General features: G+C 35.7%; 1 protein-coding gene and 1 long non-coding RNA gene across 2 annotated transcripts; both read right to left on the bottom strand.

Annotated features, from left to right (window-relative positions):
- Positions 1-162: 162 nt before the first annotated feature.
- On the bottom strand, positions 163-2,167 carry LOC147497565 (uncharacterized). Its single transcript, XR_015197154.1, has 4 exons — positions 1,977-2,167; positions 1,019-1,196; positions 603-928; positions 163-497 (listed from the first exon to the last, which is right to left on the bottom strand). It is a non-coding gene; the product is annotated as an uncharacterized LOC147497565 (long non-coding RNA).
- Positions 2,168-8,488: 6,321 nt separating this feature from the next.
- LOC147497564 (uncharacterized) lies at positions 8,489-9,700 on the bottom strand. Its single transcript, XM_086563719.1, has one exon. The coding sequence runs from the start codon at positions 9,359-9,361 to the stop codon at positions 8,828-8,830; it is 534 nt and encodes a 177-aa protein (XP_086419845.1). The 5' UTR covers positions 9,362-9,700; the 3' UTR covers positions 8,489-8,827.
- Between the last annotated feature and the right edge of the window lie 8,828 nt (positions 9,701-18,528).

Genomic DNA, 18,528 nt, shown 5'->3' with positions numbered 1-18,528 from the left:
CATTATTCATGACAGTTTGGGTAAAACCGTGATATGTATATATTGTTTTTTTTTTTTTAAAAAAAAAAAAAACGTGAATATATATTGAAAACTCACAAAATTGGGGACCTGCAATAAACTGCACATCTGAATAAACTACATACTTGAATATGATCCATTAAATTTCAAGTAACACTCGTATATATTGCTAATTTCATTGAAACATTCCAATCCCCTTAGATAACCAATATATATTTGCACTTAATCATAAAATGTAATGAAGTAAATAACACATTTCCAATTTAATTTATATAAATTTAATCAGCCTAATCCAAATCCAAATGAAAAAATAACATAATCTCGTCAAAGTCGATCACCCACATATGTCTTCAGCCTTATGGTTCATCTTCGTCTTGAGGATAGTTCATAATATATTCTTAGATGAACTTAACAAAATCCATTCGAACTTCATTTATCTCCTTGTCGGTGAAAGCCTTTTTATGGCTAAGATTTTTTAGCTAGAATATAAGAAACAACAAAGGTTATAACATAAGGCTATTATGAAAAATATCATGAGTGTTGTGAACAAGAATAAATATACCGAAAAGTGACCAAGGAGATACCTGAAATGAGTATGGAAAGCATGAGAATACTGTTGGAATGCATCTAGAATAATAGTTAGGTTGGGAGAAAATGTAGGAAATTTCTTCTCAGGGAGAAGAGTATTGCTTGAGCTAGTGACTAATTCTGCAATTGGATGACATAAGATCGAATGCCAAAGCCTTTAAGTATGAAAGAAAAGAAACCCTTCCGTGCTCATGCTTGCAACTTACATAACACTCACGTGATACACAACTATTGGATCCACCATGAAAATAATATGATAAAGAACGAAGCACATCGTTCAAGTATAGAAGATCATCCCCACCACGAATATGTTGTCGGCTCTCTGCACATAGCAAATTCCAAAGATACAAGGTCCTCAAAAAGCATGGAGTAATATGAGAGAGTGAAAAAAAAAAAACAAATTCCGCAGTACCACGAGTAAATGATCCTTGGCAGATGACTTGAGATGTTCTGTAAAGGTTGTCATACAAAACAGGTCTACTAAATCTCCGTCTAAACATGCATCCTCCTCTAATATGAGCACAGTGCAATTGTAAAGATTCGTGACAAGAGAGGAGTGCAATCCATCAAACGTCTTAGAATCAAGAAGCCTAAAGATTTTTTTATAAGAATAGCGTTAGTAACTTGTTTTGCCATTCCAAATAAAAAATATATTAAAAAAGTTAGAACCTGAACCACGACCTAGCCTGATGAACCAAAGACAACACTCTCTTAAACACTACATCTTCCTTTCTCCAGCTCTTGAACGCACAACTAACAATCGTCCGAATAACTTTGACAATTAGCGATGCAAGTTCAGGATCCTCATGCAAGTTCACATTCGGCAATAAACAACACGTGTCTTCTTCAATTTTGGGTATATAATAAACCGATCTAAGACTCAAGAATCCCAAATAATTCCACTTCAGCATCTACATACCCCACGCCTCATTACAAAAAACCAAATTCAAAGTCCGGACATGAACTTGGAACGGTTTGTTTTCCAAACAAGGAGATAAAAACTTTGAACACGCTAAACAAACGTTGTACATGCAAAACAACTCTAATGCAGTCTCTCTATCTTTCCCTGCGCTCGATTTTTGCAATTCATTAAGTCGAATCGGTAAAAATTTTAGGGCACGATTCCTAAAATCAGTTTTGCTCCTTGTTCATAATAATTCGGTTACTCAATAAAATTTCGGTAATATTCATGTTGGTGAAGTAAATTTTTCTGTCTTTCTAACACCAAAATCAACAAAAACTTTAACCAGCAAACAATATATAATATGAAAAATACAAAACCAGGAAAGAATCGCACAAAAATTTAGTTTAACAGTTTAAATTGTACTTAAGAAATAAATGCAAACAACAAATTAAATGAAAAACTATACCTTGCGTGAGACGATTGTTCCTGCAATTGGGGAGAGAGAGTGTGTGTCTCGCTTGTTCTTGAAAAAGGAATTCACTCAATTGCAAAGAGGAAGAAGACAATCAACTAACCTCGTCTGTTTAGATTCTTTTACTGACCACAATCTCCGATTTTCAAAGAGCTACTGGTACTACTTCAACGCTGATTTTGAGTGAAGAGGAGAGATTCGTGGGAGAGCTAAGGGCATCTCCAATGGGGGGTGTAAACCGTATAGAGTGGAAATTTTACACCCCAAATATAAAAAAACTCTCTCCAATGGGGGTGCTAAACCGTAGGTAATAGTGTATTAGCTAATAGAGAGGGTGGGGAATTTCCCCTCTCGCTATTAGTTAATAAAAAGTCCGGACGTCACTTAAAATAACGTCTGTTTAACTTAAAAACTCGGACGTCACTTCAACACACGTTTGAAGCTTTATTTTTTAACTCGGACGCCACTCCAAGTGACGTCCCAGTTTAAATTAAAGAGGGACGTCACTTGGAGTGACGTCCGAGTTTAAAATCTATTTTTTTTACACTCTTCCATTGGAGAGTATAGAGTGTGGATATTTATGAGCTATACAATACTATACAATTAGAGGTGTAAAATCCTAATGGCACCTACGTAGAGCCTAGGTGGAGGTGTAATTTTACACCCCCCATTGGAGATGCCCTAATAGAAAATAATCCCTACTGGTATTAGAACTTGGAAACCCTAGCAGCACAAGTGAAGAGAGGGAGAGAAAGATAGTCATGGTAGCACAAGAGGATGTGGGCTATTTGTTTGTGAGTTAGTTTTTTTAACTAATTGAGCGTGTGCATGGATAGAAATAGAAATAATCAAAACAGTCACATAAACGCAAGGGATACATAACTGTTTCAGTGGAAATGTCACAGGTAATGTTCCACAGTACACATGATGTACTCTTTAAAGTAAACGTTACAAAAAGTATGTCAAAAAACATTTGTGACATGAAGAGAGAGTCGTGAGAAATTATTTTAGGTCGAGAATGCGTGAAGAGAGAGTCGTGAAGTGTTTTTTTTTTTCTTGTTTTTAAGAGGCATGTACTTAGAGTTTGAAGGAAGCGGGAGACAAAGGGAGGTGAGAGTGAACGTGGCGTAGTGTTGTGTTTCGAATTAGTTTTTTTTAGTTGAGTTGTGGGCACGCTAGACCAAAAACTAGTTGCGTCAAATAAATGGGTCAAACGGTCACTTAAGGTCGGGTAATATGTAACTATTTTAGTGAAATAGTCACAAATTGTTGTCCACACATATACACCTTCTTTAGAAAGAAAAAAAACCATTTGTGACCATTTCGAAAACGCACGTCACCGATAACTTTTTAAAACAGTCACAAAAACCCTTTTCTGCCATTTGTGACTGTTTCAAACAGAACAGTCACAAATAACATTTTAAAACAGTCACAAAAACCATTTTTTCTACTAGTGATGCATGATTCGAAATGCCTGACTTCAGGAGATCGTTATTAAACCACAGCTTACTATGCTAAGTGAACTTACTAGAATATGTATGACTTCTTTTAAATATAGTCAGGAAAATGTCATAAAAATGTTGCTTTTTATTCGGACAAGTGGTTTAGGACAGAAAAACCTTCTTAGGACTAAAGGAGTGCAAAGGATAAATTTGTTTCATTGTGAATTGGTGATTGTGCAAGGTGAGAAACATTTGGCATTTCATGTGTGTCGGAGTTATTTTCATACGATGTGCAAGAATTAATAGGCTCGAGGTCAAGCACTATAAGTTTGAGTCAGGTTTTTAAACAAGCATTGTAGGATCTAAATAGAGATTTGCCGATGATAACAGAGTAAGTTGGTTTGAAGCGGTAGATGCCCATGTGTTTTTTTGCTAAATTTCTTTCTTTCTTCATTCAATGACTAAGGGCCCTTTGTCTACTCTTTTAATCCATTTACAAATAAGTTGAGATAGTTTAGGAGAAACTTTCTTAATAGAAAAATAAATTGTGGATGTTCTTAATCCCATGCTGCATTAAGGTATCTTTGTTGATGGTTTTACTCATCCTTGAAACTTCTCTTATGGATCAACCCGATTATGTTCACAGTAATAACATTATGAGTGCATCAGCCCGATTTGATTCACAATAATAAACATTATGGATCATCTTTATAGTGCAACTTCCTCATTTGATTCCATGTTCACTGAAGAGCAAAGCAAACAACATGTTCATATGATATATAATACATAATCGTCTTTTACACAAACATAACACATGATTAGAGAGTAAAAAGTTATTATGTTTTCTAGTTATTTTCATTACTAGGTTACAGGTTGTTTAGTAAATCAATTTTATTATAATTCATTAATTAAATTTAATAAAAAAAAAACATAAAAACGGCACCCGTTTGTTGAATGGGTTCTAAAGCTAGTTGAATTGTTATTATACTTAAAATCTTGAGGGTATTAACACTTCATGCCAGAATTCGAGTATCACAAGCAAACCCAAGCCCAAGCCCTTGTTACAAATATAAGTTGTGTTGGGCTTTTAAGGGCCATGCTACTTTTGAAGGGCATGATTGGGCTTCGGGTAAATTTACCTGCTCCACACTCTACAGTTTTATTCCATTACAAGTAATTGGCTGATAACCCAATTTTCCAAAAAAATTCGCCCCAAGTCTACCTTGAATTTTAATTTCGAATTTAAGGAAAAACACAGGCTGACGTTAGCAATGTAAATTGAAATTTTCATATGTAAAATACTATATAAATTTAAATTTTCATATGTACGTAAAGAAAACCGTGTAATTTTTATTGTCATATATAAATACAAATAAATATGATGATGCCAGCCCAGCTTGTCCTTGAGACGAAATTATAAATGAAAATTTGTCTTTGAGTCGAAATTATATGTAAGATTGATGACGTCAGATCAGCTCGGTTTTCCTTAAATTCAAAATTAAAATTTAGGGTAGACTTGGAGTGAAATTATTATTGGGTTTTGTCCTTAGGGCCGTAATCACTGATTCCATTAAATTTCAAAAGAAATCAAAAATGGAAAAATAGCAAGGTTTCCTATGAGAATCTTTCCCATGTAACTTGTAACCTAAGAACTTTTATTTGTAAGAATTTGAGCCACAGTAGAGATGCTTGAGGTTATTTATCCATGTAATGTAATGGTGTTGCTACCTCTATGTTCCTTCCTAAAAAAAATGCAAATACGAGAAAACTTTAGTAGTTTCAAAATAGAAGCAAAGTTTTTCTTGGATTTGTATTGTTTTAAGAGATTTTTTTGTGATGGAAACGTCTTCCGAGTCCGGTTCCAACCGCTTCAAACATATTCTATTTCAGTTGAAAATAAACTAACCAGAAAAATTGTAAGACGTAAAAAAAATAATAAAAAACATAAATAAATAAATTACCATAACAACATGAACTGCGGTGAAATCAATCAAACTCTTAATTTAACCCTGTTAGGCGGTCGATTTATCTATAAACAACTTGAAGGTCCTCCTGTAATCATAACTTTTGAGACCAAGAACCCTAACAATGTAGCCGATATCCCGCAACCATAGCTCAAGGCCAAAAAAATCCATATCAGGATATATATTGTGTACCCAAAAACCAATATATATTGGAAATATAAAAAATATCGGAGATATATATCATTTTTAGTGAACTGGTCAAATTATCACTATATATCGGAAATATCGGTCAAACAATCAAAGAAATTGGTCAAACAATCAAACAATATATACCGAATATATAACCAATATATAAGATATAAATTGGAAAATGGGATATCTATCGGCCAGAAAAAACTACAATATTCGGTGGAGATATATCGAATATTTCCATATCGGGTACTCAATAAACAAAGAAATTCATATATTAATATTAATACTCCCACAAAGGGTATTTTTTCTAGATATCTTAAAATTTCACGTCATCAACTCCTATTAAAATGGAAATTCCTCTCCTATTGAAAAGAGAAATTCTAGCACTTCTAATTAAAATGGGAATCATTCTACTATTAAAAACGGGAATCACTATTCTAAATTAAAACGGGTTGTTAAAACTTAATTAAAACAATTTGGTGAGAAAATTTTAAGACTTGATTAAAATAATTTGTTAGGAAATTAAAACGGGTTAGCGACGAAAACATAAATTACGATTTGTTAGAAACTTTTTATATATATATATATATATATATATATATATATATATATATATATATATATATATAGTTATGATTGTTGAGCAAGTTTTTAAAAGAGTTGGTACGTATGCACGAGTCTATTTTCTATCTATATATCTATATCTTAATATTAAAGCTCCCACAAGGGGTATTTTTTGAGCTCTATTAAAATTCCACGCTATCTCCTATTAAAACGGGAATTTCTTTCCTATTTGAAAAATGAGAATCTTATTTTTTTACAACGGGAATTCATCTCATATTATAACGGGAATTTCTTACCTATTAAAACAAATTCTAACACTTCTAATTAAAGCGGGAATCATTCTCCTATTAAAATGGAATTTCTCCCCTATTGAAAAGAGAAAATCTAGCATATCTAATTAAAACGGGAATTATTCTCTTATTAAAACAGGATTTTTTTCCCAATTGAAAACGGGTTTTAAAATTTAATTAAAACTTCATTTAAAACAATTTATTAGAAAATTAAAACGGGTTAACGACTAAAACGGTAGTCCCAATTTTCTAAAAAAATCTAAATGTTTTCAAAAGAGATGGTGCGTATGCACGGACCTACAAGCTAGTTAATATTAAAACTCCCACAAGGGGTATTTTTATAGCTTTCTTAAAATTCTACGTCATAAACTCCTATTAAATGGGAATTTATCTTCTATTGAAAATGGAAATTCTAGCTAATTTAAACGGGAATCATTCTCTTATTATAATGGAAATTCCTCCTCTATTGAAAAAAGAAAAATCTAACACTTCTAATTAAAATGTAAATCATTTTCCTATTAAAAACGGAAATCACACTTCTAAATTAAACGGGATCCCTCCCCCAAATAAAAAACGGGTTTTTAAAACTTAATTAAAACAATTTGTTGAGAAATTAAAATGGGTTTTTAAGACTTGATTAAAACAATTTGCATTGTTAGAAAATTAAAATCAGTTAGCGATGAAAACATAAATCACGATTTGTTATGATTGTTGAGCAAGTTCTTAAAAGAGCTGGTGCGTATGCACGGGTCTACTTTATAGTTAATATTAAAGTTTCCACAAGTGGTATTTTTCTAACTATCTTAAAATTCCAAATCATCAATGCCTATTAAAACTGGAATTCCTCTCCTATTGAAAAGAGAAATTTTAGCACTTCTACGAGAGTTCTTCTCCTATTAAAAATAGGACTCACACTTCTAAATTAAAACGAGATCCCTCCCCTAATTAAAAAACGGGTTTTTAAAACTTAATTAAAATAATTTGTTGAGAAATTAAAACGAGTTTTTAAAACTTGATTAAAATAATTTGTTAGGAAATTAAAACGGATTAGCAACAAAAACATGAATCACAATTTGTTAGAAAATTTTTATATGTATAGTTATGATTGTTGAACAAGTTTTAAAAGAGCCGGTGCATATGCACAGATCTACTTTATAGTATATATATAACGTTTTATATATATAACACTTTGTATACAATATTTTATACAATACCCTTTGGAAATATGAATTAAGTATTGATTCATTGTAGATATGATCTTCACACCATGGAGATCATCTCCACAAAAATTCAGCTAATTTGAAAACTCATAACCATGAGAAAAATTCCTCTCAACCTATGAATTTTTATTAACGGTCCAGACATATCGATTTTTGGACCTTTTTTTTTTTGGCAAACTTAGAAATGTTCAAAGGACCCATTTGTTTGTGGAGGTCATATCCATGGTGAGAACATCTTATCCACAAAAAATTAGCCCTTAAAACATCTTGAGGGGTCCAATGGAGGGTATTGTATAAAACGTTGTATAAAAAATGTTGTAAACGGAATATATATATATAGCCCTTTCCTAAAGTGCGACCGTTTAAAGACTTAAAAACCGAAATATCAAAATATAATCTCATGAAGGTTTCAACATATTTCTCTCTAGAACGTCCTTCCTCATGGTCTCCTAGTAACTCTTTAACTCTTTGATGCTGATAGGGTTCGAGCCCCAGACCTCTAATATCATCACCCAAAGATTTTACCGACTTTGCTAGTCAGCAGCTGCGGTCTTCTATTTCTCTCCCATGTTTTAGGCCTTGCCATAGCTTAAACATACTGACCACTAACCACAGCCTTTCAAAATTTATAATGATTTTTAGTTTTTTTCCCCTAAGTGAGCATAGATTTTATTAAAAGAAAAAGAATTATAGGCGTTGAGAAAAGAGAAAAGAAAAGGAAAAGTAGAACAGAGACACATGTTTTAGAATGAGTTTTAGAATGAGTTTTAGTGACGAGTAATCAAGGCAGAAACAAAACTACACCTCTTGAGCTCTTCTCACGACTCATCAAGGGGATACAAAAACAATTTATTTAATATCATCTTCACAGCAAGCATGACTATAATCCTTTTAATCCACCAAACAATTTTCTAACACATTTTTTACAGCATAGATTGTGCATGACCACTAATTGAAATTTACAGATGCCAATGACATCCAAAAATAGTTCCCTATTACAAGATCAAGGTAATGAAAATACCTCAAAAGTAAATAACAATACAAGAAGGAAATATTCCTACTAAAGACCCTAAGAGATTACCAAAATAGAAGGGCAGTAATGTAATATTAATCTCTTTGAAAGAGACAAAAACAACCCCAAACAATATTTTCACAAGAAATTAGCCTAATTCCTTAATTACCCTTGTCTGGAACACCTGAGAAAGAGACTCTACCGAAGCCCAAATGTCCCAACTCATACATTTCTAACCAAACCCTTTCAGCCTCATACCTTGCACAGAAGTTCTCTTTCTCTGACGATTTCTCACTTGAAACAATATCCACTTGTAGAAGTTCCTTAACTACCCCTTGTTCGTTTCTCATCAAGTTTCCATTTCTTTCTACAATAATAACATCATCCCTCTTTTTTTTCTTCTTCTCTTTTCTTTTCTTGTTTCCTAACAATCTCCCTTTCTTTTTCATTAATCCCAAACATCTCCTTCCCATCATATAGGGAACTTTAACAAATGTAAGTATAACAAGATTTGCAATTGCACATGGGCAACAACAAACAGCAATGCAGTCTGCCACGATAGTTGCTGTACAAGATGAACAATACTCCCCGGAACATTCTATTAAATCCACTGATTCCTCAACAACTGCTTCACGGTTTCTTCTTGTTACCTTTGTAGATTCATCAGCACTTGTTAATGATGTGTTTTCCACCATTTGATCTTTTGACTTCTTGAACAATAATCTGCAATATTGAGGGAGAAATGTGAAGTTTTTAGATGATCGTACGGCAACAGTGTTTTTTTTTTCTCTCTCTCTTCACTTCTCTCAATATAAGACGAATGGATTCATCATTCTCGTAGTTTCAAGTGTCGTTATCTATGGGAACTATTGGTATCTTGTAGAACGTGTGTTGAGTTGTGTTATCTAACTACTTGTGTTTCTACTTGCCACCTAATAAATGTGGGTTTTTACTTTTGGTGTGATTTATTGTTTTGGGTACGTGGCAAGTAAAGGAGTCTTGTAGTGGGTTTTACATGTGGAGGACTTAAGTTTTGAGATGTTATTCCCATGGGTTGTAGTACTGCAGTGTTTATTAGCCTCCCTTTAATTTGGCAAAAGTGGACAGCAACATGACATTTAATAATTGAAATACCCTCATGGGAAATGTTTTACTGTTTAATAGTTAACATCAATAGAATGTTTTAGTGATCCAAATAGCAAGCATCATCTTTCTCTTTCACACATAAAAGTAACTGCTGATGAAGTTATAGTTTTAGGCTTTTAGCTCATTGTTAAGTTCTTAGTTAAAGCCATTCTTGGGTTTTTTTTTTGTGTGTTATTTTTTACTAATTTGTGTGTGGAGTGTGGACTGTGAAGTTGTGTGTATAGATAGATTAATCGTAGTCAATTTGACATAAGAGTTAAGAAAATGAGAAAATCTACTGGATCTGAGTTCTTTACTTTAGTTCTTGAAAGACGTAAAGAAGAGTCCTTTTTAGGAGGTAAAGGAAAGGGACTACCCACCGAAAGGCAAAAGTTGCAGAAAACAACTCTAAATCTCTAATAAGGCAAAAGGCCAAACAAACCTTAGTTTATGAAACAGTTTCTCTGAATGGTATCTTTTGTTATTTATTTCATCCTTCATGTCTGAACTTAATTTGGCTTTGTCACAATTCTCCTCTCACTGAATGTGACTCCATCTCTGCATTGTTTCGTACCTTAGATTTATTTGCTTCATTGAGACGCTGCACAGCCTGCTGCTTTAATTCTTAGAAGGGAAATACAGTATTTTCAGAGACATATTTTTTTCTGCTCTTTTTTCTATGAAAGTTTTATCATGTATTAGTTGTACTTTTTGTTCATAGTAAATAAAATTGGTGGGAGGTAGGAGGATAAGTTTCATACACATTATTGTAAAATAAATGAGAAGCGAGTGCGACAATCTTTTGGCCTCGGCTTTATATTGTGATGTTTCAATTTGTTTCTTGTTAGAGAAATAGTGACAGCTTATTGATCTTTCTATATGCTTTTGTTATTTGCATCAATCTTATATGCTGACAGGGTAAGGTATTAATTATGCATGGGTTGGACAAGAAATCGGTGGTCATTGTTGGAAATAAAAAATAAATAATATGGAATGTAATTCATATTTTGATATAGATAAGATACAAAAAAATATGTACCAATAGTTCACACATTGTGTGTTGGAAACTAACACAAACTTGTGAGTACATAATGGTATATACACACATGCCGGCTTTGAGTGGTAGGCAGCATAGGCAGTCCGCCTAGATCCCCGACATAATAGACCAATGAATAGGCCCACACTCAAGATCTGGGGAGTCGAACTTTTGCTAGAGCTATGAAGACCTAAGGTTATCACTATGGGAGCACCACATTGTGATGGTAGGAGAGCCATAAAATTAATTATTGTTTTTAAAAAGATCTGCATATATAATGATTTTCTGTTTGACTCTTTTGGGTTTTACAAGGCCCTGATATACGAGCAGGCCTAGGCCCCGACAATCTGCCCGGCCTATATACACAGTTGCATGCAACCAGGGGATAAATTTCTCCACCATCGGTTTCTTTCTTTTTTTATTTTTATTTTTTTTAATCAGACCATAGGTTTCTACTGTTATTCAAAGCTTTCTCGAAAGAGTGTTTTAAGCATCCAAAAAGTTAAACAAAACAAAGTAACAAACGATATGGTCTTTCTTTTAGAGTTTTGATCAATGGATCTATATTAAATAATATCTTTCTTGAGAGAGGTCTTACGCAAGGTGACACTATGTCACCTTACCTTTTTATTTGGTTTCTAAAGCTTTGTTTCGTATAGGGGAGATTAGTGTTGGTTTTATCCTTCACATGAGGAGAAAATGATTTCATTCTGCGTAGAAATGTCAAAGCGCGACCGCGCCTCGACTTGTGCTTGCCCGAGACGCGACCCGCAACCAAGTTTATTTTTAGAAGAAATTGGGACCGTGATAACCGTAAAAACAATAAAATCCTAAATATTAATTGTTAACAACACTAATACGTAATCCTACCGTTCTTACGTTTAAATCAATTCTTCTTACTCTCAAAACATAATCATGCAATATAATGAGTAAGGATTCGTTCCACTCTTAATTGTCTAGACTTAAATTGAATTCAACTAATCAAATCCAAAAGGAACAATGGTGAGAGTAATGATTTGATGTGAAATTTCTATACTACCATTCCCAACACAAGAACAATAATAACAATAAGACATAATTAAATTAAACTGAAATTAAAACTAATTTAGAACTAAGATTGTGAATAACTAATTATGAATTTAAGACAACTAAATCTAAATAAGAATTTAAACAATAATCTAAATTGAAATGAAGAACTAATACTTTATTATAAAAACTAAAATATGATTCTAAACTAACTAATTGAATGAATGTAAAAAAACTAGATCTAGATCTAAAAACTAATCTAGATCTATCTTTTTCTAACCCTAAACTCCATTAACATTAGCTTCCTAACCTAATGGCCATTAACAAAGAGTCAAGCTTTTGTTTTTATACTTTCAGATCCAAAAATCGTGCATGGGCTTGGAGCCATGTTTTGGGCCGAAAAATCGGGCCCAAAACTCAATTTCTTTAGTCCAAAATGGGCTCTTCAGCTGTAGTTGGCTTCGACAGATGTTTCGTCCACTTCTGCTCCTCTTATTGGGGCAAGGCTTGGGCCATTGGAAAGCTCTTTTCGAGCCGGTCGTTTTGACATAAGATAGGCCCAATTCCGAGGTCTGAATCCAAAGATATGGTCTTCGGAAGTTTTTCTTGACTTTGTCTTTATTTACGCCCGCGTGGACTTTGACTTTTCAGCTTTTGACCGGGCTTTACAAAGGCTTTGTCTTCCTGAAAATTGGCCTTTAATTACAGAACTCCTTAGCAACCGACCTTTGCTCCTTTATCTCGCTAAAGTGGCACATTTCTGCACATAATGGACTTTGAAGCCTGAAATGCATAAAAACACGTAATCAATATTAACTCTTACTTATTATTCACATAATTGGTCTAAAAGTACGATTGTTAAGGGGTTAAAACTACACTTTTGGGATCTTATCAAACCGCGAGTTTGCAATAAGAGTTAGAGTTTTTGGCAAAACCTAACACCCAGAAAATACAATAGAGGCAGCACAAAAGTCAGAGAAAATCCAATCTTGAAAGCTATCAAGATTGAGAGATAACCTTTACAGAGATACAACCCTGTAAAGAGGTAAGAGTGATCTAGTAAGGTGAGAGATTGAAAGGAGAGATTGCAATCTTCCTTCCCACTTTATATAAAGACGAGCTCTTGTAGAAGTAGGCACCATTGGCCGAACCACGGTATATCTTTGTGTTGTGGTATGCGTTTAATCCTGCTTTACATTATTATCTGTTGTTAATAGTTGTTTAGCGAGTTGGGCATGTTAGTATAGGTTGTAGTTGATATTTAGAATTTGTCTGGAGTTGGATTGTGTTCAAATACAAATTATTTGTGTAGTGGGGGAATCGATTGGTATTGATATAAACCCCAACAAGTGGTATCGGAGCCAGATTAGATTAGCCTAGGGTGTTATCCAAATCTTGGTTGGAAGGTGTTTGACAAAACTCCTAAGAGAAGATTTGAGTTTAAATAACTTGTAGAGATGGACAAGTCCGTGAACACTCGCATGACGAGTCTGAATAGGAAGAACTACACCATCTGGAAAGCCAAGATAGAAGACTTGCTATACTGTAAGGACTTGGCACTACCCATTGAGAATGGGGGAGTAAAACCAGAAAAAGGCCCGATGAAATTTGAGTAAAAAAAGCTTTGATGAAAAGCGATTGGATACATTCAACAGTGGATTGACGATAGTGTCTTTCACCATGTGTCCCAAGAGACTACAACCTTCAGTTTGTGGAAGAAACTCGAAGACCTTTATGAGAGGAAGTCGGGTGGAAACAAAGTGCTGGTCGTTAAGAAGTTTGATAACACGAAGTACCAAGAAGGTTCTTCAATGTCTGAGCATCTTAACGAATTACAGAATACCATCAATCAGATGCATTTGATGAAGATTGATTTGGGAGACGAAGTTGAGGCTTTGTTTCTATTAGGCTCTCTACTCGAAAGTTGGGAGACATTAGCGCCTCTACACCGGAGCGACCAAGGATGGAATTGTTACCATGGAGATGGCTACCACGTCTTTGTTGAATGAGGAGACTAGAAGGAGTTCAAAAGGCAGCTCTTCTCACTCAGAGATCCTTTTCACAGAGAAACAGGGGAGAGGTAAAAGCAAAAAACCATCTCGTTCTAGAGGTGATGACAGAACTAAATCTAGGGGTGAAGCTAGAACTCCTAAGGCAGAGAGGCAATGCTACTATTGTGCCACCAAGGGTCACTTCAGATATGAGTGCAGAATACTGAAGAGGGATGAGAAGAATAACTATGTACATGAAGACATGGTGCAGAGGAACGGAAATACAGGCAGAGATACTACCGCACTAGTCGACGACCTAGTGGGAATTGTATCAGATTGTGGTGTGTGCTATCTTAGTACCTCATGTCAGGATACAGAGTGGGTGATAGATACAGGAGCATCCTATCACGTCACACCGCACAGGGGATTCTTCACTACCTATAGCTGTGGTGAATATGGTGAAGTGAGGATGGATAACAGTGGCGTCTCGAAGATTATAGGTATTGGAGATGTTCATGTAGAAACCAATGTCGGCTACACCTTGATACTTAAGGATGTAAGACATGTCCCTGACATATGGTTAAACCTAATTTCGGCTAGAAAATTAGATGACGATGGCTTTGTAAACTCGTTTGGTAACGGGGCATGGAAATTGAGTAGAGGTTCCATTGTAGCAGCCAGAGGGAAGAAAACTTGCTCTCTTTACAAAACACATGCTCGTTTGTGTAAAGCAGAAGTGAATGCGGCAGAAGAAGAAGCTTCCTCCGAACTGTGGCACAAGAGACTGTGCTAAGCAAATGGCCTTGCCAGACATTAAAGGTACACATTTAAATATATGTACTCATTGTTTGGTAGGAAAGCAACACAAGGTGTCTTTCCAAAGATTCTCGTCTCACAGAAGTTGTTCCTACTGTGGAACGTGCAGAAGGCATTGAGAATGCAGAGAACCATGAGTTTGAAGCTCATGATGAGAATCCTATTGCTCATGATGGGATAGAACCTATTGGTATAGAAGATGCAGATGAGATGCATGAACCACCACCAGAGCAAGCAGAAGTGCATCCTCCTGAGGCACCAGCAGATGGGGCAAGGAGGTCAAACAGAGAGAGACTAGCTTCAACCAGATATCCACCACATAACGCACGTGCTTTACTATCGGATGGTGGAGAACCTATGTACTATCAAGAGGAGGCGCTTGAGGGTACATACAAGGAGAAGTGGTTGAAGGTCATGCATGACGAGATGGATTCTTTGCATAAGAATCACACTTATGAGTTAGTTGAGAAACCGCAAGGACAAAAAATTCTTAAGAATAAGTGAATATACAAAGACAAGCATGAGGAGAACAATCCTCACCCAAGGCACAAAGCTCGCCTTATTGTGAATGGATTCGGTCAAAGGAAAGGGATTGACTTTGATGAGATTTTCTCTCCTGTAGTGAAAATGACTTCTATCCGGGTGGTATTGGGTATGGCCGCAAGTATGAACCTAGAGGTTGAGCAGCTATATGTTAAGACAACTTTTCTTCATGGAGACCTTGAAAAAGATGTCTACATGGACCAGCCAGAGGGGTTTGAGGTCAAAGGCAAAGAGCACATAGTATGCAAGCTGATAAAGAGCTTGTATGGGTTGAAGCAAGCACCGAGACAGTGGTACATAAAGTTTGATTCTTTTATGGCGAAGCAAGGATACAAGAAGTCTGCTTCCGATCATTGTGTGTTTGTTCAGAGATTTCCAGATGGGGATTTCATAGTGCTATTGCTGTATGTGGATGATATGTTGATAGTTGGCCCAAACATCAACAAGTTATCTAAGCTGAAGAAAGACTTGAGTAAGTCCTTTGAGCTAAAGGATTTGGGTCAAGCAAAGCAGATACTTGAGATGCGGATCACTCGTGACAAAAAGAGTGGGAAGTTGTGGCTTTCTCAAGAAAGCTACATTGAGAAGGTGTTGAAGAGATTTAACATGGATAAAGCAAAGCCAGTCAGTTGTCCGCTTGGTGGCCAGTTCTGCATGACCAAAGAGATGTGTCCAAAGAGTGAGCATGAGCAGTCAAATGGAAAAAATTCCTTATGCATCTGCAGTGGGCAACTTAATGTACGCAATGGTGTGTACAAGACAGGATATAGCTTTCGTCGTGGGCGTTGTAAGCCGATTTCTGTCAAATCCGGGGAAAGAGCATTGGGAAGGTGTTAAGTGGATATTGAGATATCTCAAAGGCACTTCCAAATCATGTTTGTGCTTTGGTGGAAGTAAACCCTTACTTGAAGGCTACACTGATACATACATGGCAGGTGATGTTGACTAGATAAAGTCCACCTTCGGTTATCTGGTTACTTTTGCAGGGGGAGCAGTTTCTTGGCAATCAAAGTTGCAAAAGTGTGTTACCCTATTCACTACAGAAGCCAAGTATATTGCATCCATTGAGTGTTGTAAAGAGTTGCTATGGATGAAGAAGTTCTTCGACGAACTAAGGCTAAAACAGAAACAGTTTGTAGTTCTATGTGACAGTCAGAGCGCCATCCATTTGAGCAAGAATCCGAGTTTCCATTCTAGATCCAAGCACATACACGTGCGTTATCATTAGATTAGAGAAGTACTCGAAGACAAGCATTTGTGTATCGAGAAGATCCATACTGACAAGAACGGGTCGGATATGATGACCAAAATTTTACCGAAAGGTAAGTTTGATGTTTGTTGTGCTATTGTCAAAATGGCAGCACACTCCTCCTGTTGATTTGGAAATTACATGGAGGAAGCCCCCCTCACTGTTCGGGAGGAGGAGATTGTTGGCTTTATCCCTCACATGAGGAGGAAAGGATTTCATTATGCGTGGAAATGTCAGAGTGCGACCCACGCCCAGATTGGCCTTGACCAAGGCACGACCCGCGCCCATGCCGTAGAAGACTTCCAGTACTTTCAGCGTGACCCGCGCTCGACTTGTGCTTGCCCGAGACACGACCCGCGCCCAAGTCTATTTTCAGAAGAAATTGGGACCGCGAGTTTCCAATAAGAGTTAGAGTTTTTGGCAAAACCTAACACCCAAAAAACACAAAAGAGGCAGCACAAAAGTCAGAGAAAACCCAATCTTGAAAGCTATCAAGATTGAGAGATAATCTTTACAGAGATATAATCCTGTAAAGAGATAAGAGTGTTCTAGTAAGGTGAGAAACTGAAAGGAGAGATTATAATCTTTCTTCCCACTTTATATAAATACGAGCTCTTGTGGAAGTAGGCACCATTGGCTGAACCACGGTATATCTTTGTGTTGTGGTATGCGTTTAATCCTGCTTTACATTATTATCTGTTGTTAATAGTTGCTTAGCGAGTTGGGAATGTTAGTATAGGTTGTAGTTGATATTTAGAATTTGTCTGGAGTTGAATTGTGTTTAAATACAAGTTATCTGTGTAGTGGGAGAATCGATTGGTATTGGTATAAACCCAACAATTAGTAGTATAAAGGTCGGGAACAATGCACCTGCTATCACTCATCTCCTCTATGCCGATGATCTTATTATTTTCTCCAAGGCTTCTCTTGAGGAAGCTGGCAATCTTAAGAAGATCTTGAATAACTATTGTGATAGTTCAGGGCAAAATATCAATTTTGAGAAATCTAGTATCTACTTTAGTAAGAATGTGCATCCTAAACACCAAAAGATCCTTAGAAAGTTTTGAAAAATGAGAATTTTTCACAAAAGGGACAAGTACTTGGGAGTCCCTATTGTGATCTCAAAAAATAAAAATAAGGATTTTGATTACTTGGTGGATAAGGTCCATAATAAAATTAGAGGATGGAGACCTAAGATTCTTGCTCAAGCAGATAGAGCGGTGTTAGTTCAATCAGTGGCACAAGCTACATCTGTATATGCTATGTCTACTTACTCACTGCCTGTGAATATATGTGTAAGTTAGACAAAGCATGTAGAGATTTTTATTGGCATGGTACGAATGAAGTAAATGGGATCCACACCATAGGGTGGGAAAATATCTACAAACCCAAGGTTTGGGGTAGCCTTGGCTTTGGAAAAGCCAAGGACATTAACAAAGCTTTGCTTGCTAAGCACTGCTGGAGAGTGATTCATGATAAAAATTCACTTTGGTCTAGAACTTTCAATGCTATTTATGGTTATAAGTGGCTGGGAAAACATCCTAAGCCGGTGTTAAATGCTTTCTTTTTATGGAAAGGGATTCATAGAATGTACGAGGTGTTTAAAGGTGGGCTCTTATGGAGCATTGGGCATGGCAAAGAGGTCATGGTTTTTAAACACCCTTGGTTGCTTATAAATGGGAATGAGATCATCTTAGGGGAAGCCATGACAGTTCCAACTGGCATGGAAAATCTGAAGGTTGCTGATCTGATTCTTGAAAATGAGCTTTCTTGGGACCTTCCAAAAATGCTAGACCTCTTTCCACAAAATATTACTACTTTCATTAAGACTATGGCAATCAGGCATGATATGCAGGAAGATAAGTTGTTATGACATCATTTGAAAAGTGGAGGGTTCACTGTTAACAAGTGTTAAGTCAGCTTATAAGTATTTTTTTGAAAGGAATTAGGATATTAATACATTCTCCTTTAAAAAAAAACTGTAAGTAGAATTTGGCAGTTGAAACTTTCAGGGAAATGGCAACATTTTAAATGTGGAAGCTTTACATGCAAGCTTTGCCCACTGGAGATGTTTTA

Source organism: Coptis chinensis, chromosome 5 (genome assembly GCF_015680905.1).
Source record: "Coptis chinensis isolate HL-2020 chromosome 5, ASM1568090v1, whole genome shotgun sequence".
In the NCBI taxonomy this organism is placed as follows: domain Eukaryota; kingdom Viridiplantae; phylum Streptophyta; class Magnoliopsida; order Ranunculales; family Ranunculaceae; genus Coptis; species Coptis chinensis.
This window is presented reverse-complemented; position numbering and strand designations above follow the sequence as displayed.